The following is a 26145-nucleotide window of genomic DNA, read 5'->3' on the forward strand; positions in this document are numbered from 1 at the left end:
TCCTTTCGAGAACGCTTTGATTACGCCTACATTTTGCTTGCTCCTTTGCTAAAACGGTTGCACGTGCTTCTTCTGGCGTAACACGTTACCAAAGATGTGTCTCAATACACGCTTTCTGGTTACCAACCAATTCCTCTTGCAGAAATGTACAATAAAAAACTTGTAGATAAAAGTCTTTGATTTTTTTTCAATACTCCTGTATTTGGTAATAATATTATTACGATACATCACGATACACGTGTTTTTATCGAGTAAAAAGATATTCGTGTATTTATACAAATCTCGTCGTTTCAATAAATTTTCAAATTGTAAATATATCGTTATTTTGAAATTAATTTTTGAAGTTGTATGTTAAAATTATTTATGTTTGAAATATAAATATAAAAGTATTATTGTTTCCATATCCTACAATCGTAAATTGGAATAAAATTTTTTTATAAAAAAAAAAAAAAAAATCTTGATTTCGTATCAAAAGAATATAAATTGACAGAAGATGGCACGGAAAATTTTCTGAAATAAAAGTTGTCGTGTAAATTTTCGATTTTGTATCAGGAGAGTATAATGCATTTGATTATTCTCCAACTCCAACATATATCGACAGACGATAAATGCGTTACAAATCAAATTAATAAAAACAATTCTCCCTATCAGATTTGCATATTATTTCGTTAGATACGAGCAATTAAAAAAACCTTTCACTCCTCAATTGCCACATCGAGAAAGAAAAAGGGGGAAAAAAGCTTGCAAAATCCATTACCAATCATTGAAATAAACGGAAATCAGCGTGCAAAGTGACACGACAATGTGATATTAGTAGTAGTAATGTTTCTAAAAGAGTACGTGGATATGATGTATCCATAATGTCAAATAAGAAATACGAAACGTATTACTCGCATAATTTTCCCCTCGAAAAATTGATATCTTCTCTGATTTGCGTATGATACGCTTTTACACTGCGTGTGCAGCATCCCCATTGCGATGCAGGTGCGCATGTTGCAATGATACACGAGATGATACTTTCTCGACACGATTAGTAGGAGTTATTTAGTTTAACCTAGGAGAATGTCTGCACACGTCAACATTTATATTTGTGAATTGAATTTTGAATTGATTCCATTATATGGAGATATTAATTCTTCCAAGTCAAAATCATTGTCGTTCTCCTTAAATTTGTATTTTTAATTAAATTAAAAAAGAAAAGAAAACGAACAAATTGAACAAGTGATATGAAGAAGTTAATTTTTTATTGATTAAATTTTGAATATAAAAATTTTTAATACGATAATAAAATTATTATTTATTTTGTTTTTTTTAATAACCACATATATTAAATTTCAATGAGCTTGTAATAAGCATTTACAAACGTTGATTTTAAATTATTCTTAAATATTCGTTTTATTAATTATTTACAAATTTTAAGCATCTTACATTACGATTTACGACGAATTTACAACAAATTTGTGCGAAATGAATTAAACATCGAAAAAAAATAATCCGAACCATCTTTTGCGCGAAATAATTACTTTAAAACGCGCATCGAGCGTATCGTGTTGCACGCTGGTTGCGCAATTGTGCGCTATGCGCAGCTAAGCGCTCGAAACTATGATGGATATACAAGATTTAAAAGTAAGCAAAATATTTAATAATATAATTTAGATGAATATTTGTGAATATTTTGCGACAATTTATAAATAAAATGAATAAAATATGTACGACATATTTTTAAAATAGCAAAAGTAATAATTTTAATATAAATTTTTTAAATTTTAATCCATTTTGTCGATAAAGTTGTAAACTTTAAGATCAACGCCATCTCGCGTTTGGATCGCCGAAGCTCCAACTTGTTATTAGCATAGCAGAATATGCAAGGAGGTATGCGAAGTCATAAACAAAGAGAACACTATTATCCGAAAAGGACAGAGAATATTTCCCATCACTTTAAGGAAATTTCGTTAATTACTCATATTCTACAGAAAATATCGTCACATTCAGACATGCATTTTAAAGTTAGATCCTCAGACAAGTTTCTCGTATCAATTTTAATGTGAAATCCTTTTCTATTAATTATTTATTAATGATTAATACCTTATATGTTTTAACATATCGAAGACGCCATATTGGAAATTCATTAATTATTATTCTACGCAAAATTTTAACACTTTCAAGCATGAATTTTAAAGCTAGAATCTCAAACAAATTTCTCGTATCAATTTTAATGTGAAATTCTTTTTTTATTAATCATTTGTTAACGATTAATAATAATATTATATGTTTCAATACATCGAAAATGTAAAATTGAATATTCAATGCGTCGTTCCACGTGCGATATATTAATCGTTTATAAATAATTAATTTAAACAAATTTCAAGTTAAATTTTATATGTGAAAATAATTTAAAGCTTCAACTTTGAAATGGAAGCTTAAAAGTATAGAAATTTTTAATAGAAAATAAAAAATTAATTAATTTTCAATGTAGTGTTACGTGTCGGTAACGTCATTTAATATAACATATTAATCCTTATTAAATAATTAATTTTAAAATTTCGAAAGAATTTCATGTTAAAATCGATATGTAAAAGTTATTTAAAGTTTCAACTTTGAAATACGAATCTAAAAGTATAGAAATTTAATAGAAAATTATTAATTAACTATGATTTACATTACCGACATGTTAGATAGTATCAGGAACCGCATAACCAAAGTTAGTGGCACGTTTTTTCTGTCCTTTTCGCACAATATTGCTCTCCTTTTTTATCTGTGACGTCACGAATACCTCCTTGCACATTCTACTATGCTAATAACAAGTCGGAGCTTCGATGATCCAAACGCGAGATGGCGTTGATCTGCAATTTTTTCGATTTTTACCTACTTTATCGGCAAAATGGATTTCATAAACAATTTATAAAGCTACTGTAGTGAAAGAAACGTGATAGAAATTCTATTATTTACAAAACAATGTTTGAAAACATCGAGAAAGTATTAGGAAAATTAGGAAAAGAAGATTTTTGGGAAGAAAAGAAAAAAGAAGAAGATAAAAATATATTCTATATATAAAATATATTGTAATATTCAAAAATATATAGAATTTTTTTTACAAAGTATAAGATTGTTATTATTAATCAATTATCAATTGAGTGAGTGAGTGAGTTAAAAAATTTATGAAATGAAAAGAAAAAAGGCATTCTGGATTTCAAACGAATTTAAGATCAGATTTCAATCTCTATTAACAATTCTTTAACATTATAAAGGATAACACTGATATTATAAATTTCAGAATTAATTTTTAATTTTTTAATTTTTACAAGCATTTCTAAATAAATGCATTTTAAACATTCTAAGTAAATAATAAAATGATGAAAATAAAAATAAAAATAATATAATAAAGAGTAAGAAATATTTTATTAATTTCTGATATTATTAGATATCATTTCATAGTATTTTTAACACATAATTATAAAAATAAAATAAAATAGTTTGAATCATTTTATAAGATTGTGAAAAATTACTTAAAAATCTATTTTATTCTTTTACATTTCTTCTCTCTTGAAAGAAAAATAAATAAAATAGAATGATTAGATATGATATATAATATGTATAAACAAATATTATTTTAAACTCTTTATTTATTAGAAGACAAATATATAATTATGAATAATTGTAAAAAAGTATTAATAATAAAAAATATGTATTTTACGAATGTGTACAAAATTCAATTTATTGGTAATAAACAAGTAAACGATTTGATGGCAATGAAAGGCATTAAAAAAACAAATTTGTACGTTAATTAATGTGCAGCAATATGATCGAGTCATGCTTCTCCTGAATCATCGTATTTAATCAAAAGAGAATTTGCTACTAATTGAATATGAAAAAAACATATAAAAAATATAGAACTAAGATGATTTTACGATTATAATAAAAAACAGGATGCGAAAATAAATGAACGTTAAAGCGAGGTAAGCAACTCATATGTAAGCACTTGTATGTAAATTTTTTTTACTATATTATACGCTACATATACATATATATATAAATACTATATAACGTGCACTTATATTTCTTAATTATAGGCTTTCAATGAATTGAAAGTACTTTGTCACTGAAAAATACTCAAGCTATTTATTACAGCTAATATTGAGAAAAATAAATTGTAGGAATAAAAATTAACTTCTTATTATAAAACAATTTATCTGTCTACTTTCAAAGAATTTTTTTTTAAGATTCTTTTCAATTGTCTTTATTGCTTTGAAATTTTGAATATAATGATGTTATGCGTGGACTTCCATATATGTATATAAATATCATATAATACATAATTCTGATATTTTGCATTCGGTATTTAATACCAGATGAGTCGCCTGACAATAATGAAGGGAATTTAAAGATAATCGCTGTTCAGTACTTGTCAAAACTGACACTTTTTCCAAATTTCAACGAGGATTACCGTGACACGTCATTAAATATGGATTAAACAAGAGCAGGATATTTTCGTTATGGTTTATATCTCATTTGTAATTAATTATCAAGGCAAATAAATACATCATAAAATGATAAAAAATGGTAAAAAATTTTTAAAGAACTATTCATATTTTATTAACTATTATTAACTATTTATATTCTATTATTATATTCATTAAATGTAATATATTCATTAAAATATATACAATCAATTTTTCTTCAAAAAAATTTGCAAACAAAAATGGATAATTGTATTATGAACCATTTGTATATATTATTTATTTATTATATTATATTTTACTTATACATTATTGTAATTGAAAAATTCTTCTTTTATCTGTTAACAGGCAACTGATTGGTGGTTAAATGACATGTACCTGTCTGTGCCTCTGGCATTACCAATTAATAGTAATCCTGGCCTTGCAGCAAGGCCCAAAACATTTAGCAACCAAAAAGAAGCTGCCATATTCCTTGCCAGATTTCTAACAGAGCTACTTAACTATCAAGAAATATTAGATAGGTAAAAATATATATTATCTTTGAAACAAATAATACAAAATTTTTATTTTTCCATTTACATACAAAAATTTAATTGTAATAACATTAAATAAAATTTAATCATAAATCAATTAAATATTACAACTCATACATAAATATTAAAATTCTATATATTGTATAAACAATATAAGATATTAAAAACAATTTCCAATTTTTAACAACTATAGACACCTTATCTCTTTGTCAAACAATATTTAACTTGTACATATGTATAATTTACAATTTAGAATCAGATATATATTTACTTAAAAGTACATAAGTACATAAATCAAGCTGAAAGAATGGAAAGAAATGAAACGAAATCTTTGTTAAAAATCTCCTCGAACCCTTCTCGTAACCCTCTTACTTGGAAGAAGCTGACTAAGCTAATCGTAGTCGACACGAAGGCTTAGCAGTCGGAACCGAGATAGAAGAAAGGCAAACGCATATGGAAGGCGCGTGAGCTCTCGAAGGAAGGAGCTCCGTCATTCGAGACGGTGATTCGAGCGGAGCGGAGGACAAAAAGAAGCCGCACCGAAATCAATTTAACGAGGGAGCACGTCTGCGAGGAAATCCGGCTTGTAGGATCCATAGAACACGACCGTAAAGAGACTCGTCGCGAGTAAAACGCAAAGGATGCTCCTGCAGAAAGGTTCAAACCCCTCGGTATCCTGTATCCGCTCGCCAAGGAACCACTTCGAATGCCTCCTATTTTCTTTTCCGGAATTAACGAAAATTTCTTTTGTTAAAGAATATTGTAGATTCTAACTTGTAGTATTTTTAAAATGAACGAATGTCTAGGAAAAGGATATTACACTCTCTATTAATAGCTGTTAAAAAATTCTTTTCAATTCTTTTCAATTCTTTTCAATATAGCATCAAAGGCAAAAGGAAAAAATTAAATAATGTAATTGATATTTATTGATATTCATCATATTTTTCTAACTACTTAAGGACTTATTATTTTTTGTTTTATACAAAATAGCAAAATTTCTTTAAAACTATAGAAGATAAATATTAATTACTTTCTAATTTAAAAAGCAAAAAATATATACATTAGAAAGTTAAAAAATTCTTCTATTAGAATTAGAATTTTGAAACGAAACTGTTTAAGATAATCCTTTCTAATTTTAGATCCGAATTGGATGTTGATGAAGTGAAGTCAAAAGATGGAAAGAGTATGCAACCTTTATGCATGGCTCAGCATTATCAAATGTATCGGATATACAGACGACCAGGTGCAAACGGTGATGAACAAATTATTCTTGATAGAACTACATCTGGGAATCACATCATAGTAGCTCATCACAATCTGGTACGTTTTTAACACTCTAAAGCTTGATTTCTATATAGTTGAATATGAAATTATAATGAAATATGTATACATTTTTTCTAAAAATTTATTTTATTTTTGTTATTTAATTTCATTGATATTAGATTATTCAGTTTTTCTCTGATTTTGTGAAAAACATTTCCTTATTTTAAATCCTTTTGTAAAATTTATCAATATATTATTTATTTACAATTGCAAATAAAATTATTTAGAGAAGAAAGATATATTTATAAGAAGATTTAACATGATTTTGCATAAAAAATTGTTTAAATGATATCCAACATGAATTTGAAATTTTTATTTGTTATACACATGTATGTATATTACATTATAAATTTTTATAAACAATTTCTCAATGTTTAGAAATTCTTTATTCTTTCATTTTCCATCATTTCATTTCATTTCATATTTATTTTACAGAAACACCACTTGAAATCAACTGTTCTATTTGTTCTACATCTACGTTTTACTTATTTTAAATTATACAACATTAAGTAAGTTGCACGAGCATTTCATTTCATTTTTTTAATATTATTTTTAATAATCTCAAAATGTTTTTCATTAATATAAAATTATTTTTCATTTAAAAGTAATAGAAAATTGAAAAAAATTTGAAAATTTTTAAAAATTAAAAATATACAATGAAAAATGAAAAAAGAAATAAAGAGAAAGAAACTTGCGTTAAGAAACAATGACAATTGTCACGATAATGTCACAAGAATCTATTCTGAAATATTCATATCGAATATTACATCAATTTCGATAAAATAAATTTGTGTAATAAAATATTTATATTCATCATCAATTATTCATCTTTAAGTTTTTTATTCGACGAGTAACGATACATAAATTTTTAATTCGACTAATATAAATCGAAATAATATTCTTTTAGTTTTATAGCGTTCCTGTTAGAGCTCCTGATCGAGACCGTATAACCGAAACCGAATTGGCCCAACAAATTTTAAAAATTATGGAAACTAAAGCTGATCCTCGAACTCCACCAGTTGGTATCCTTACAACGATGAAGAGACCAGCTTGGGCAAAGGCAAGGGAAGAATTACTTAAACGTACGTATTATTTTTAATTATAACTCTACTATTAATATAATTAATTAATTCAACAATAATGTTGATAAAATAATTACAATATCACAAATAAATGAAGCAAATAAAAATCTTTAAATAAAACAAGTTTATAAATTTTATTAAATATATTTATTATTTAAGTAATTTTAATTATTCATTTCCTCTCATTATTAAAAGAAGAATACATTTACGTTTATTTGCTCTTAATATTATGAACTAAATGAACACGTAAGTGAAAATGTGACTCATAGCATTTACAACCAGTTAAAGTAATCTCATTGCAAGTTTTCCAGCAACCCTTCCACCACGTACCCTTCTAGGCCATAATTAACGGCTGTTCTACTCTCGCCAATATTCGCAATATTCCCATTAGCCCCCTAACCCGATCTTACCCAACGACAATCTACGACCTACAAATCGAATGAACGTAAAACGAGTTAACGATGACCCGATAAAACATCAAGTTTCTTCCTTCTTTTCGAACAAAAACCAAGTCCATCGAATTTTTTATTAATCATTATCATTTATTATCCAAGAATAATCATATCAAAAGATATAATTGATAAAAGATTATTTATTGAAATATTTATTAAATTATTGAGCATTTAGAAAATATATTTAATTTATTTGCAAATTGAAAATTCTATATTTAAAAATTATAATTGATTCAATTACTAAATATTCTATAGAAATATTTAATTTGTAATATGAAATATTAGAAAATTTTTAGAAATGTTGAGACAGGATATTAATCAACATTAACTTAATAACAAAATTATCAATGAAGCATTACCATGTGAAGACATGATTTTGAACCAGTTTCGACGTTTATTAAATTAAATAATATAACAATATATAAAAATAATGAAAATAATATTGCAATAATAAATGAATAAAAACAAAAACATAGTCAGAAGCAAAGAAGTATTAGAATTTTTTTACAGACGAACAAAATCGGCACAATTTGGAATTGTTGGAAAGATGTCTGTGCGTGGTGTGTATCGACGATGATATATTACCAGCGACGTTCAACAATCCTCTGAAGAAAGAGGATCGATGGATCGATGATCGAGATTACGCGAACGTACTTCATCACGTTCTTCATGGCGGAGGTTCCAGACATTTGGGCGCGAATCGATGGTTCGATAAAACATTCCACGCCATTCTTGGAAAGGTATACACACACACATATATATATATATCTATATAAAGTATAACTATAGCCACGATGATTAAGACGGAAATTCAAATTCAATATTGGAACAGAAACTTTTCCTCGATAAAATGTTATTTCTGTTCCAGCGAGTTATTCCTATTTGAACGATTTTTTTTATCCAAGTTGCTAGGTCGATTTCGCGTAGGTGAATAAAAAACTTTGAAAAGATACCTGTACGGATATAGTTGTTATAATATGCTTCTTGTAATAATTATTTTTTCATCCCCTTTTTTTAACTTCGTTGTTGTTAAAATTTCTTATTTTTTTTTTTGAAATAATAAAAACTATCATAAATTAAATATTAGAGATTCTTTTTAATCAAATTTATTCAATTATACGTGTTTCTTGATAAAATGTTCGATCCAAGGACGGAATGTGGGGCATGAATTACGAACATTCGGCTGGCGAAGGTCCAGCGATTTTTATCACATTCGAGGAATTAACAGAGAAAGTCGATGCCATGTCACCACCCGAGGAAAACACCGTTCCATCGCATTTGCCTGCACCTGAAAAGCTCGAGTGGCATCTATCCGAACAAAGTTTTAACGATATCAGAGATGCAATGATATCTTTTGATGCGTAAGTCGCAATACATCTACATATATATATATAAGAAAGTTTGGAAAAAGAAGAGACAAGAAATGTAGAAAATAAATTTTTATTCCTTAATTATTTTTATAGCTTGACAAATATTTATCACATTTTATATTAAAATATACTTAAAATTATATTTCATATGATTACATTAACAATACAGATTAGTGGAAGACTTGGACCTTTGCATATTGTGGTTCCAAGAATATTCGAAGGAATTCATCAAATCGCATAAAATTAGTCCGGATGTTTATATACAACTAGCCCTACAATTTACACATTTTAGGTGAGCGCTTCTTAAATAAATAAATGTTTGTATTTATTAAAACTATAAAAAAAGAAAAGATACAAATTTTATATATTACGAAAAATCTGCAAGATAGTACTACTTTTTTAATTTGAATCTTCTTTTAGTTCTTAATATTTCTAAATATTTCTCGTTTCGTGTAGATTGCATGGAAACTTAGTAGCAACTTACGAAAGCGCGGGTATTCGAAGATTCGCACTAGGAAGGGTTGATTGTATCAGAGCGGCCAGTCCCGAGGCTCTAAACTGGGCGAAAGCAATGTGCCAAGGGGATCCTGATAGTCAAACTCAACAGAGCACTCAAGACGAAGGCACCAAAAGAGTTCAGTTCACCATTTACAGTGTAACTGAAACTTGGCTGTATTTTGTAGTTTGTCTTTTATAACAAGGCGGAATAACATTCGGAAGACGAGACAATTTCGAAAATAATGATCTTATTGTTATCCATCTTATTAATTCTCGTAATCAAAACATCCATATAAACTTTTTTTTTATCCGTAAAATTTTGATTAAATTTGAAATTGAATCTGAGATCATATATTATTTCAATATATATAAGATGATTTTTCTTCATTATTAGAAAATAATTCTAAAAATGAAAGGAAAACTAGTACATATTCATAAATTGAAAGAAATTTTGTATTTATAGAGGAAATGAATATTCTATTTCTTTCAGATTCAATTTTATTTAATGAAATATATATATATAATATTATAGTAGGAAATTACAGAATGAACAAACAAAATACAAAAACAGTGATACAAAATTGTTATAATTATACTCTGTAACTTGTTAATATAAATATATTTTTCATATTCTTTTATGTGTTGCACACAATTAAAGATAGTAAATATAAATATAAATAATATAAAAGTAATAAAAGGGATTTGTTATAAAGAAAAGAAAGTATAAAAAAAAAAGGGAATCAATTAGATCAGCCAATGTTCCTTTTCCCATTCAAGTATTTGCACGATCTCTCGAGTGGCCTTGGCGAATTTCATAGGGGTTTATCGTTTGCTTTCTTTCCACGATTCACCCTCGTTTGGAAAATGGCACGGCTAGTTGATTGTTGTTTCTCGTTTATCACGATGTTATTTCAGCCATCTCGTTCTCCGGAATTACACGAGTCTTCATAGAAAATGCACGATAATGAAATTCATTCCCTCCATATATATAGTATAGTTTTCTATCCTAATATGGTGATACAATCTATGTCTCCATGGTTACGCTCGTTCTATAAAACTGTATACAGAATATCTCGTATATGTAATGCATAATTCTTAGAAACAATAAATTAAAATAATGATTTATTATCAAGAAACGTATATGTATATATATATATATATATATATATATATATATATACTCTTCTTATTATTATATCTTTCAACAAAATAACACAAGTGAAAAATTTATTTTGAAAATAGAAAAAATATGATTAAAACGTTACAGAATTCGACTTTTATATATTATACTTATGTTTAAAATTTTAATTGTTAGATACGAGATAACATGTATGCAAGAAATTATACTTTATCAGCATGAAATTAAGAATAAGTATTTCTATTTAAATGGTATTTTTAATTTGAAATTTTTCTCTCGCTTGTAACATAATTATTGTAATTATCTATTTTGAAAGCACTGCTTTATAAATTATAATATTAATCTCTAACACATTTTCTGTTTCTTTTTCGCAATATAAATATATTGCTACTATTTAAATGTTTCAAATAATTTTTTTAAGTAATATATACAATCAACAATGATTTGTAATATTTTAACGAAGAATATTATTCTCTACAATCTATATTCTCTGCAATATATATACTACATTATATACAAATTTTACTATTTTATTATTATTTTCCACTTAAAACAATAAAGATCTATAATTGATTGATTTAGCATGAAAATAAATAATAAAGATATACACTGTTCAAAAATTTAGAAACAGAGAAATTTATTGTAAATAATTACTTTTATAATATACAAAATATTTCTCATTTCATGCAAAAATGTTTCCAAACTTTTGAACAGTATATATTATATACATTACTTTTATTTGCAAATGAAACGGTCCATTTATATTTACAGCAAGAAAGAATCAAGGAATTATTCGACCTAGCAGTACAGAGACAAACTAAGGAAATGAACGATAACATAAATGGTTATGGAATTGACAACCATTTAATGGGCCTTCGTTATGCCGCGCAGGAAGTTGGAGAACCGGTTCCGGATATTTTCACGGATCAAGCTTACAAGATAGTGAATCACTTTGCTCTCTCGACATCACAGGTAAGTACCTAATTAGTCATCAACAATTAATCAATGTTCAAGATTCTCGTGTATACTTCTTGGATTCTTTCTTATTTTTAAAAAGATTATTATTACATGATGATTATAAATATATAATACAATTTTTAATACACAATCATCATGATCAATTATTATTTATTAAGATAATTCCATAAATAGTTTCTTATTAAATAGAAATAAAATTACAAGATTTTATAACAAAGTAAATATTAATTTATTAATCAATTTCAATAAATATTCATATTTGAAAATTATTTAATATTTAACTGTTTCATAATGATAAATTTCATTTTTCTTGCGTATTTGTCTTCCATTTAATTTAAATAATGGATTCTAATATATCTATATTATATTTTAAATATACAAAATTGACAAAAACCATTGTAGGTAACTTCGAAAAATGATGCCATCATCGGATACGGGCCAGTTGTTCCAGATGGTTATGGTTGCGCTTATAATCTCAGAAGCAATGGTTTCATATTTTCGGTGTCCGCTTTTCATAGTGATGGTAAAACAAACGCGACACGATTCGCTCAAACGCTCGAACAAAGCTTGCGGGATATGGCAGATATGTTGAACAAGGCGAATCAAAGATAAACGGACAATTAAAGGATGAATTAGCTTTGAAAGAAAAATATTCATAACTATAAAAGAAGGCAATAATTGCAAAAAAAAAAAAAAAGAATTCAAAGCGATTTTCTTTTTTATTTTTAGATAATTGTTAACATTTTACATCTTGTTTCGCTTTATATTTATTGTTTTTAGAATAATACAGTTAAGATAATTGCATAGAAAGTATATTATAATAAAATATTAAATAGTTTAAAGTTAAAAAATTAATTCAATTTGTGTCGACTCTGCCACGAATGAATTCTTCAAACATAGTTATATACTAGTTTTTTCGATAGTTGAGCAGTAAATGTTATTAGTTAGGAATAAAAAAAAAATGTTCCAAATTGGAAATCATATCGAAACGAGGCATATTTAAGCTTGTTATGAAAAGTATTTATCGTAGTATTGATAGTAGGTGTTTGAAATGATATATTTACATTAGATCTACTTAAAATTTACTATATACAAACTTACGTGTAAGTATTTGAACTCGCACAATTTACTAGATATGATACATTATCTCTAAATTAAAAAAAGGAAATAAGTATGCAAAGACATATCTAAATATCTTAACCAAAATTTATCATTTTAAACAATCTATTTTTAACGAATACATTTTATTGTTAGATAAATTTATATATTACGTATAAATCTTGTTAACGTATAATTCTTGTTGTAACAAATCTTGTTTTTGTTAGAAATAAAAAAAATAGCTTTTTATTTAGCTTAATATTAATATTTCAATAATAAACCGGATAGATATTATTTTCTTTATTTTTGTAATAATATTTTGTCTTGTTTTGTTTTGTTTTTTTTTCTTTTCCTATTCCATCCATATATCTATGAATAAAAATTGCAAATAAATTGTGCCATTTAAAAAAAAAATTTTTCACAAAATAAAATATTTTCATATAACTTAATAAAATGTATTTTATTCTTTTTTAAAATATTAATAATAATAAAATATTATAATGAACACTCTCGGTAAATGTTATATATTAAAAACAGTATTTTGTTTAAAAAAATTTCTTATTATATATTTTGTTTGAATACAAGAGAGGAAAGAATTTTTCATAAAATGGCACAATTTATTTTAATAAATTATAAATTAATTAATAAAATTTTCTAATACATGCAATATAATAAAGATATCACATTTATAGATCACTCTATTAGTTAATTAATACATAGTCATCTGTAATATTTAATTATTAATAAAATTGAAGAATTCTTTGCAAATTATGCAAATCACTAGAATCTTGTTCTCCGTTGTTGAAAAAAAAAACACACACACATACAAATATTTATCTAATAATTGGCGACCTAGCCTGAACAAATTGTAACGAAAATGTTTAAACGGTAGTCGCTGCGTGTAGTAGGCAATATACAACTATATACTTAGATCAATCAGTTATTGTAAAACTCTAGTCCTCTGTGTATGTTATGAAAATCCTCGAACGTTTATATAACAGTAATGTCCGAGCGCTGGAAGTTTCTTTCCTCTGAAATCTAACAATTTTGTTAATTTCATATGGCTTTTGATTTTAATTATAAATTAATAATGTGCGTTGTTATTGGAATAGTTTTTATGATAAAAGATGATATATTTCATTTTTAAATCATATATGAATATACTTTTTCTCGCAGAGTTACATAATGTTTTGACTCATCTTGTTAAAGAAAAAGAAAAATCAATTATGCTACTTTCAATAACGCACTTTGAATAATAGTTAACTTCTAATCATTAATTGATTATTGTTGAACTATCGGTGCTTTAACAGATTTTAAGTATTCTATAATGATATATAAGTGTAATTGAATGATTAGTTAGTGATATTTAGAATCTATTTCTAAGAAATACAAAAATGTTAATAAGATATTTACTTACAATATATAGCTTTATTAAAAAAGATATATTAATATGTTTAAAAAATATTAAAATTTTCTTTTATTGTTGGCTCTCTATGAGGACTCTCTATGGATTTTATTGTTGTTTTATTGTTTCATTATGATGCGTATATCTTATTGACTACCTATGCATGTAATTGAAATGAAAAAACATGTATTTGAAATATAATATTCTGTCTCGCAAGAAAAGTTTACTTGGCAAAGTTTCTTCAATACACTTTCAAATAGGAATATAAAAACTTTTTTAATTCAATTTGTAGATAGAAAATTATTTGTTTTCGTGAATATTTTATTTAAGATTTACAAATGTTACAGATACATAAAAATATATTCAAAAAAATAATATTTCAATCACTTTTGTCGAAAAATGAATATGCAAATATTTCTTATCCTTATCTATAATGTTACTGATAATTCCAATTTTTATATATTTAATATTCTACAATATGTAGTTATTAAAAATATTATCAATGAAACTATGTTAGGAATAAGTATCTTAAAACTACAAAAAATCATAATAATATTATGTAGCAATGAAATACTTAAAGATTTTGATTATAATGAAACATATTTTATACTCTATTTTATACTCTTCTTTCATATAATTTGTATAATTTATTTATTTATTTTTATTATTAGAATATATATTTTATAAATTGTAAAAATCTTTTTTTCTTAACAAAAGATAAATATAAAATACAAAACTTTAAATATGTTTAAGATAAAAAATATGTTTAATAAATATATCAGATAAAAATTATAAAATTATTCTCAATTATAAAAACAAAAAATATCAATTATAAAAGTTTTAAAAATTCATGATTTAAACTTATTTCGTGGTGTGATGATAAAAACATAATAAAGAGACAGAATATACAAATAGAAGTTGAAAAATTAAATAATTCGATAAGATAGAGAAAAAATTTCTAGCGCACGGATCTCGTCTGTCGCAACGCATTCTAAACGTGGCCAATCATTCGTGTGTTGGCGCCCGCACAGTAAACTCTTGTCCAATTCTTAGATAGGTCAGCGGTTTGCTCTTCTTTAATAGGCAAGCAAACGTTGACAATAGCTCTATCTCTCTATCACATTAAAGTTCTACGTCTAATTAACTACTACTGTATTAATGCTACTTTTCTTATATACCATGTTCTGTCAAATACGATTTTTTTCCCAAGATATGGAAATATTAATTGGTCGGCGCTACTCTCAGTGACATCGTTATATACACTCATCCTATTATATCAAACTATTATAATTTATTGTAATTTATTATAGATAGAAAAATTATATATACACATTTATATACATTATATACATAGTGTAACACATGTTACATCCTGTGGCACATCTGTTGAAATTATTCATATTTTACGAAGCTGTTTGTTAGCTTTGTTATAAATTATATACTATTTTCACTGTGCAAATACACGTGTTTTAGGATTGTCATTGAGGTTTAGCAAAGTTTTCACATGCTAAAACGTAAATGTTTTATCGAAAACAGAGTTTTATTCATATATATTGTCGTTAAATCATGATTGTTTGAAAATATGAAATCTTATTACATTAAATCAGGAGTTTTATATTCAAAGTCTAAGCAATTTTGCTTTGATTTAACGTAGAATAAATCTTCGAATAATACGAGGAATTGTCCTGGTTCCTTTATATATGTACTGTTATTAAATAAAATTATATATAATTATGATTACATATAAATGTATTTACACGCATATCAAGACACATTTACATGTAAAAAAAAAATCTATATATGTTTTCGCGTATATGTGTACAATATATGAAAGTGTTCTGTATTATTTAATTTCTTAAGATACAAATTACTATTATATATTTAAGATAGAATTGGATATTATATCATTGAAAGTATTTATGCATATTGCAGAAATATTGCAATATCTTTACGGCCAAGAATATCGCGCATATCAAGCGAAAGCCATCATAGCGATGACTTTATCGAATAGAACATATCTTCTTAAACTCATGAAGTACTTATAAGAGAGAGAGAGAGAGAGAGAGAGAGAGAGAGAGAGAGAGAGAGAGAGAGAGAGAGAGAGAGAGAGAGTGCGTCAATTGAACTAAAATAATATAATTAAGTTCAGTTAGAATTATTTCGAAATAAAATGCATTCCTTACGAAGACTGCTATTGTTAATGTAAAATTATATGTACATCTTATAATACATAATAAAATAGATGAAATTTACAATAATAGATAACAAAATCAGGATAAAAAAAATTTTCATAAAATAGTTGTCTTCGTATGCAATATAATATCTAATAATATTAAACACATTTCACTTTCTGTTCATATGGAAAGTATACACAGCATACCTCTGTAATTATTTAATTTGCGGCAAGTATGTTGTATCATATGTAAGTTTTCTCGTGCAAAAATAAACACTATTGTAACATCATCTTTTTTTTATTTTCTCTTTTTAATAATACAATTCAATTAAAATATAATGTTCAATTAAAAAGAAATAATTTGATTTCTTTATTATACAATAATTAAATATATACATTTAATTATACATTTAATATACATTTATACATATTATTTAAGTACTTTTCTAAAAGATAGGAAAAAATATATGCTAATTACTATATAATATTTTCTTATTATATTATTAAAAATATAAATTATATTTTAAAAATATCTTTTCTTAAGCTATATTTCTAATAATGCACAATGATTTTAGTTCAATATTTATATCCTTAATTTTTTTACTTTTTGATATGTATTTAATATATATTTTTGAAAATTGAAAAATAATATAAATAATACTAAAAGAAAGAATTCTAATGAAGAAAAATTAATATTGAAAATTGATATTTAACCTGATACAGGTATTAATGTTAAATTTTTAATATTCTCAAATTGAAAAGATTTTTAATTTAATAATTCTTATTAATTATTAATTATACCGCTTGATATCGCGGTAACAATAAATCAGCATTAACATCTTCTGTTTGTGTGAATGGAAGTGTAAGTAAAACATTTGCTGTCAATCTTTTCTTTGGATTGTGTTGTAAACATTTATTAATAAAGTCAATGCCTTCAGTTGAAAGATTTTTTGGCAATGCTGGTGTTTCACCCATTCCCACCTAAAGAAGTATTATAAAATATATATATTATATAAAAAAAATGTAATATAATATATAATATAAATAAAAAGATTAAATCTATATACCTTAAACATGATTTGATAATTTGAGTCATAATCTGACCAAGGTCTTCGACCATTCGCCATTTCTATAACACAACAACCAATTGACCAAATATCGGCAGCTCTACCATGACCGCTACTTTCTGATTTCATAAATACTTCTGGTGCCATATAAGCTGTATACAAATATTAAATATTAAAACATCTTCAAAAATATAATATCACAACTAAAATATAGGCCACAAATTTTCATTATTTTTCTTTAATAATTTTTTTATCTTATTTTAATTATCATTTTAAAATTATTTATTATATTACTAAAGTATGCAAATTAAAACTCATGTCCTTTATTTTTATTCTTAAGTAAAAATATTAACCTTGAGTGCCAACAAAACCTTGTAATTCACCTGGCATAGTAGTATGTGCCTTAATTTGCACAGCACTCCCAAAATCACCAAGTTTCAAACAATTACCTTCATCCGTTAAAAAAATATTTGCAGCTATAAAACATAAATATTGTATAATCAAAATATGTATAACACTAAAAATATTCTATTCTTATGTTATAAAATTATAAAACATACGTTTAATATCACGATGTACTATTCCATGAGAATGAAGTGTTACTACAGCCGAAACGAGTTGATATGTATATTTTCTAATCAGTGATTCTGATAAACCATTTTCACTACCCGCTATTAAACTTTCTAAAGTTCCTTCAGCACAAAATTCCATAAAAATTAACATTTCTTCCTGTAATATATTTATTATCCAATATTTTTTATATATGTTATTAAAAATAAAAATATTTCATATATATTATATATACATATACAACTTACGCGATGAATTTCTAATCCATAATATCGGATTAAATGTTTGTATTGAATTCCTTCAAATATTTGTAATTCCTCTGCAACACGTCTAATTGCTCTATGATCTCCAGGTTGTAATTGAACTTCTTTCATAGCTAATAATTCACCAGTTTGATTGTTGACTATAGTATATACTTTACCAAATCTTCCTTGTCCTATAATTGTTTTATAGTTTAATTTATAATATTAAACTAAAATGAAAACATTTTAATATACATTTAAACTTACCAATTTTAATACCTCTTTGCCAAGTAAAAGTTACTCTTCTTGCTTTAATATAAACTCTATCAACAGCTTTTCTATCTATAACTTGTCCAATAAGTTCACTGTTTTTTAATTTCTCATCAATATTAAATTCTATTTTTTGTATACCTCGATTGATTCTTTCCTGTCTGGATAGAATTTGATCTAAATTATTTGTATTTATATTTCCATCTACAACATTTGACGAAAAAACTTTTTTAAAATAGGATGGAATATCTGGAGATTTAAGAATATCTCTAGCCTTCTGGGAAAAACTTGCAGTTCTGGTATGACAAGGTGAAGACGCTCTTGAATGAGATAATCTTTTTAAATCTAAAATATAATTAATCAAACATTTAATTCAATAATAATTAATAATTAATAAATATTTAATAAAATAATATACAATAAAAATAAAACTTTACTTTCTGTTTCTATATTTATAGCAGTATTTGTACTTCCAACAACATGTGAAATACAATGATCCATACAAGTTTTTAATTCTTCAAATTCCTCATCAGTTAAATGTTTGGTATATTGTGGTTCACATACTATAATTAAAAATTCTAAACCTTGATTTGCCCATCTAGGTCTTAAACCTCTTCCACGTTCACATCGTGTTTTAACAAATTCCATCCATAAAAAAGCAAAAGAAACTAAACTTCTTGCTAAAGTAGCTTTTTCTTCAAATGCAAATAATCTATATGTTTCTTTATGATAATCAAAACCCATTCGATAAGCTTGATGAAGTATTTCTCTTATTCTCGATCGCATAGCAGATCGATCATATTCATAATTTGGTTCTTTTATATTTTTAAGATTATGTTGAAAATATTCAATTACAGTCGTGATATCGTGTTTAAGACTCATAACTGAATCCTATAAATATATATAAAAAAAAAAATTTTTTCAAATATATAAAATTCTAACTTAATTTTTAATAATATTTACCTTTACAGATATTAATGATTTTTCTAATTTTTCATTAAATGTAGGCCATTTTTCAATATCACGTTTTATAGATTTAGCAAGGATAATACATTTAACTATTTTTTCTCGAGCCTCTACAAACATTCCTTGCCATTCACGTTCTACAAATATTCGCTGAAATCTAAATTATATCAAAATAAAATAAGAATATTTTAGAAATAATTAAAACTATTCTAATATAAGCCAATATAATTTTACCTGTTTGACCAATCATTATCATTCCAATCTTCAGTAGTTTCTTGAATTTCTCGTGGTCTTTCATTAAGATATTCTTTAACTTGCTCAATCATGGTTTTCACAATTTCACTATAAAATAAGAAATATGGAGAAATATGCATTATAATAATATTATAATATAACTTACCAAAATTTAATTCCTCCAATTTCACATCCATTTATTATATTTCCTGCTATTGATTTTACAAATATCCATTCATCCATAATTAAATTTTTATAAAAGCTATCATGTTGTACCATATCAACCCATTGTTGTAGATAATCAAGATATACTTCAAAAACAGCTTTTAAACTTTCATCAAAATCTTTTACATTTTCTTGAAATAAGTTTTCGCAACTATTATCACTAACTGCTGCACAAGAATGGGCAGCAAATCTATCACGATGAATACATGCAATTCTAAGACCTTCTCTAAGTTCACGCATAAGTTGTCGAACTGATAAAGGACTGGGTTGTTCTGGTTTTTGTTCTAATCTCATCCTCAAAAATTCATGAACGACATCTAATGGAACTCGAGATAAGAACACAAAAGCAGCTCTAAAAAAATTTGTTATTTAATCAAAATATAAAAATAAAGTATATAAATAATATACACAAATTTATTTTCATACCTATATGATGGAAGATTTAATTCTCTTGCTTCAGGACTCCATGCACCATATCGACGCAATTCTACATCACCTTCATATTCTTCATTTAAAGTATCATTTATATCATTTTTTTCTAATGTCAATCTTGCTTTTCTTAAGACATAAGTATGCAATCTTTCAAGAAAATATAAACTTTTTCTTAGACCTCTAGTCTTTAATTCATCTTCAATATATTTTCTATTAATTAATAAAAAAAGAAATGAAAGAAGTAATTAAGTTAATAAGAATAATATTAACCAACATTATATTAACCTGTAAGCTTGTCGATCAAATTCAACTAAATAAAAATCGCTTTTGTAATTTTCTATACTTGTAAATGAAATTTCAGGTGTAGAAGGCCAAGATTGTGGAAAGGATAAATCAGAAGAATTATTACTATTGTTACTATCTGAAGGACTAGAATTTTCATTTTGTTGATTTGATATTTCAAATCGTACTAAAGTTTGCTTACAATCTAAAGAATCAATTGTATCTGAAGATCGTGAACTGAAATGAAAAATATATAAATTTTATTTTTTAACAATCATTTTATTCTATGAGTATAATTATTTTTGATACCTTATTCCAGAATCTCCATCATCATGTTTTCTTTTAATATGTGATCTCATAAGTAATTTTCCTAATATTTGTAATTTGAGTTGATGATGTATAGTCATGTTATACCAAAGACACATTGCTTTCACTCTATCAGTGAATTCTGTACTTTTATATAAAGGATAATGTATAGCAAAAGCTTGTGATGAAGGATAAAGTGCTTCTGCTGCCTCTAATCTAGACAATAATGTCTCTACTTGTTGTAATGCTTCACCTTGTGCTCGTGCACATGCTCTACAATACATTGAAAGACAACCTGGACAAATACCTAATTCTATATTTGGACTTGATTTATTGTCGTTTTTTACATTTGCAACAGGATCATATCTAAAAATATATGTTTATTTTAATTTTCTTTTGTTTTAATAACTATAATAATATAGTACATCAAATTAATCAAATTCTCACATAATTTACCTGTACTCCATTATTTCTTTAAGTAAACTTTCTACAGTTTCCCGTTGTTTACATAAATATTCATCCTGAGCCATTGGACTGCGATCAGCATAATAAGCTTGTAATTCTAGCCATATTAAATCTTTTAATTCATTTTGCCAACATGTTTCTTCATGAGTAATTTGACGAGGACAATTTCGCTCTACACTTCCCTATAAAACGTAAAAAGAAATATTTAAAAATTTTAATATGAAAATTAATAAGTTAAATATTAAATTATTTGTAACAAAATAATTATTTACCAATCTAATTAAGAAAGAAAATGTATCATGAAATATTTCTCGTTCTTTAAAACTTAGCGTCTTTGGTGTTAATTCTTTATTATCCGAAATCTGTTCATTAATTTTAATTTCAATCTTTTTTTCTTCTATATCAATAGGCTTTGATCGCAAACTACGAAATCTATTCCGAGTTTCAATCTGTAAATATTTTCAATTAATTTTGTTTTGAATAATAACCAAAAAAATATTTAAATAGATTAAAATAATTTCGTCATTTTCTATTTATTTGTACCTTTATATGATTAGGAGTTGATACTTCACAAGGATTAAATTTTTCCATATAATTATAAGCTGCCTCTATATCTAATTTTAAATCTCTTTCATTTCCACGCAACATTTTTAAACTTCTTTTATATTTTTTATTTCCTTCCTTCGTTATATCTCGATTTGCTTCGTTTTCATAATCTTTATCTGCTTTGTCACACATCTCATTAAAAATTATATTGTCTAGAGTATTACGTCTGCGAATCATCACTTTTGATTGTGTATCTTTTTCCCATGATTTCGTTTCTCTTAAAAAATAATTAAATATATAAATAAATAAATTTATAAATATTAAATTAATAGAATATAATGTAATATATATCATGAATGAATATGTCTTACAATTGTAAAAGTTATTTAATGCAATTTTATATTTCTACTTTAAAATAATATATATTAAACAAAATATTTACGAAAAAATTTAAATATTGCTTATATTAAAAGAATCTTTCCACTTTATTTCATAAATATGATTTTTATATATAATATAGTTTGAAATACATTTAATCATGAATTACTTATAACAATGTAACAATTTTTATACATATTTACATTTTATACATATTAAATTATTATTATTAGCTAACATTTTTTTTACAAATGATAAGTATAAAAAAAGAATATTTGAAAAAACATTTTTTTTATTTTCCATTAGCTATATAATAACTTCAATTTTTTATATTTTCAATATTTTTCGAAGATAATCTTCGACTTTTTTTAAATGAAATGTTGCATATATATATTGTTACATTATATGAAACTATATTTCAAAATGACTTCATTTATGCTCATGATCATGATTTTCAAGATCATAGAAGTTCATGAAAGAAATATTTTGGATAATAAAATGAATGATTTTAATGAATTTTTAATTATTTAATTGAATAATCTTAATTATTAATATATATATGCAGAATACATAGGTTATATATAGAATAATTTCTTTTGACAAAAAATCTTTTTAAATGCATGAAATCTATATTCAAATTTTCATTATTTTTATAAAATTAAATTTCAAATATGATTTCGTTTAGGAATATTTCGTAGTTAAAATATAACTATTTAAAATTTTAGACTATTTTGCATTATAATATAATTATATTTAAAAATATTGAAATTTAAAAATTTATTTTTTCAAAATGATATTTTATTAATAAAAAAATTACTTTATATATAATTCATTACGTTCTTTATATTAAAAATGTTTCATAAAAAATAAAATTATTATTTTGCTAATATAATTTGTTGATAATTAAAGATATATAAAGATTTTTATAATTGATTGTATTTGGACAAGAAATCTAAGGATTGATTTACTACATTATTAATAAATAATACGAGTCACACGAATTTAATAAATTGCAGATATATTTTATTATTATTTCTGAGTATTCATTATTATATAAAAATCTAATAAAAATTAATCAATTATCGATATCAATGAGACTAATTCGATCATCGTATGCAATTTCATTTGTTTCAAATGACAATATAATTCAAATCGAACAATTGAAAATATATTTTATTTAATCAAATATAAGACAATATTTTATTATTTGTAATTATTTATAAAATTTTGTATCATAATAATATTTTATATAGAAATATTTCTCGATTGGATTATTTAAAATGATTAAAAGTTTTATGATATTTTTTTATTTTGATTATAATCAATCCTCTTTTAAAAAAATTTCTATCAATCAAATTCTTTCATCAAAAACAAAAATAATTCAATTGATCATTAATTTGATTTAATTTTTATATAAACTTACCCCCCATTGAGTTTTTGTCTTGAGTACCGTTTTTTACGATTTAACCGAGTTCTTGGAGGTGTTTGTCCATAAATATCGCACATTTCTTGAATCGATTCATCGGATTCATTTGTCTGATTTTTTGAACTCTTGCTGGAAACATGATTTGTTCTAATATAGTCAAAATTTTTTTAATACCGAAAATCAAAACTATATCATAAAAAATATGAACGATATATAAAATAAAAAATTTTATCAAAATTTTATCAAAATTTTTTATAATGCAATTATAAAAAATTCTAATAACTTTAGATATTTAAATCTTTATATTAAATATTTAACAAATCAATTATCTTTAAATTTAAATTAACTCAATTTACTAATTATATATATATACATTCACAAATATATGTAATATTGAATATTATATTCAACATGATACTAAGAAAATAATAATCAATAATAAATTTAGTACATTTTTATTTTAAGTATTTATTTTTTTAAAAAATTATAATTTAGTTAATGAAAATAGAAAATAATATAATATGTCTATATATTTTAAATCATATATTATAAAAATATAGTATATTTAGTATTATTTTTAATTCGAATATATTATATTATATATAATTAAATAAATCTTTTAAATACATAAATATAAAAAAAATATAACCATGATTAACTTTATATTAAATAACTGTAATTTTATATTTGATATAACAATATAAATATTAAAATAATGAGTATTATAATATCATTATTCACATTGTAATCAAATAAATATCTTGATAAATAAAGTTAACAATTGTTTTTTTATATAAAGTTTGCAATCATTTTATTCACAGAATATCAATATTTTACTATGAATAAATGGCGAATGAAATATATCGTCAACGAAATATTGATAAATGTCGTCACTTCAAAATCGACATTCGTTTTTCGTAGATGATATATATTTTCTACAGCCTATTTTATTATTTACTATAAAAATATACCATTTTTAAATATTAAAAATCAAATAATGAATGCATCATATAAACAAAGTGTAAACACAGTATCACTCGTGATTCTCGCCGGTGCTATTTTTGTATGATTATAAATTGTATAAACAATAGTGATATTATAATAAATTGTAAAATTATGAATACTTAAAAAACTTACCTGACATTACCAGTATCATCATCAGAAGATGGACCTGAAAATGGATTTTCTATATAATTTTTTTTATCGTAACGCAACATTCTTCATACATAACAAACGCATCACATCAAAGACAACGTTGTCGTCATTCATTAAAGAACTCGCGCAGATGCAATAAACTTGCGCTGTTGCCATTTACTTGACAAACAGGTGTTTGAAAAATAAAGTAATCAAATAATAGCGCGGGTAATTTTGAAATGTCTCGAATATATTAAATTATATTCATGTACATATCATAAACATAAATATTATTAATTCCGATTATTTTAAATCGCTTTTAATTATTTATATTTAATTTCGTAATTATAAAAATACATACATTTAAGTTCTAATTTATCATTTCACGTATAATTACATATAATAGTAATTATAATAATTATTATAATAGTAATTATAATAGTATATATATATATAATAATTATATGTAAAATATATATAAAATAAATATTATTTTTTTTATATTGAAGATAAATGTAAATATACATACATACAAATATTTTAATTAAAATATATATTATTTAATTTTTTCATTATTTATAATTGTTTAAAGAAAATCACACGATATGAAAATACAAGTTATTAGATTGATAATAAAATTTTATTCAAATAAAAAAATATAATTACTTATAAATACTACATTATAAAATATATAAAATATCAAATACAAAATAAATAGTTTATACTTTAATATATATAATTATCATACTTCTACAGTATGAAAAATTTTTAAAGTAATATTAATTATAAAATTATATTATATATTCCTCAATATATCTAATATATCTAAAAGAAAAAAAAGTTACACATACAATTTAATCACTAATTGGAAAAAAATTTGGCAAGTGTGAATAAGTTGAAAAATTGATACTAAAAAATTATATTAAAAAAGAATAAATCGGGATCAGAATAATATATTTAGTATATATGATATGATTTTTTTATTTAAACAATATCTAATTTTTTCAGCAAAGTACAAGAGATTTTCATATATCTTCGCACCAACAAATACAATGTTTACTAGCTTTGTGATCTTATCTTGTGTGTTTTTATGTG

The 26145-nt window shown here is 24.3% G+C and overlaps 2 protein-coding genes across 2 annotated transcripts in view; one reads left to right on the top strand and one right to left on the bottom strand.

The window, feature by feature from the left end:
- Positions 1-12509, top strand: part of LOC408934 (choline O-acetyltransferase) — a 36968-nt gene extending 24459 nt beyond the window's left edge. Inside the window, exons 2-10 of the mRNA XM_026441587.1 lie at positions 4806-4978; positions 6130-6310; positions 7221-7395; positions 8358-8587; positions 8997-9208; positions 9387-9509; positions 9674-9851; positions 11625-11825; positions 12234-12509. Of these exons, the coding sequence (XP_026297372.1) occupies positions 4830-4978; positions 6130-6310; positions 7221-7395; positions 8358-8587; positions 8997-9208; positions 9387-9509; positions 9674-9851; positions 11625-11825; positions 12234-12443 (1659 nt within the window). The 5' untranslated portion in view covers positions 4806-4829 and the 3' untranslated portion in view covers positions 12444-12509. The remainder of the gene's footprint in view (positions 1-4805; positions 4979-6129; positions 6311-7220; positions 7396-8357; positions 8588-8996; positions 9209-9386; positions 9510-9673; positions 9852-11624; positions 11826-12233) is intronic.
- Positions 12510-17224: 4715 nt separating this feature from the next.
- On the bottom strand, positions 17225-25196 carry LOC409125 (mitogen-activated protein kinase kinase kinase 4). Its single transcript, XM_392650.7, has 18 exons — positions 25054-25196; positions 23914-24045; positions 22110-22389; positions 21839-22015; positions 21558-21748; positions 21105-21467; positions 20799-21032; positions 20508-20723; positions 20023-20433; positions 19857-19964; positions 19620-19779; positions 19094-19547; positions 18654-19001; positions 18393-18580; positions 18135-18303; positions 17928-18050; positions 17575-17726; positions 17225-17488 (listed from the first exon to the last, which is right to left on the bottom strand). The coding sequence occupies exons 1-18, from the start codon at positions 25131-25133 to the stop codon at positions 17303-17305; spliced, it is 3972 nt and encodes a 1323-aa protein (XP_392650.4). The 5' UTR covers positions 25134-25196; the 3' UTR covers positions 17225-17302.
- Positions 25197-26145: the final 949 nt, after the last annotated feature.

This window comes from Apis mellifera, linkage group LG7 (genome assembly GCF_003254395.2).
Source record: "Apis mellifera strain DH4 linkage group LG7, Amel_HAv3.1, whole genome shotgun sequence".
Lineage (NCBI taxonomy): Eukaryota > Metazoa > Arthropoda > Insecta > Hymenoptera > Apidae > Apis > Apis mellifera.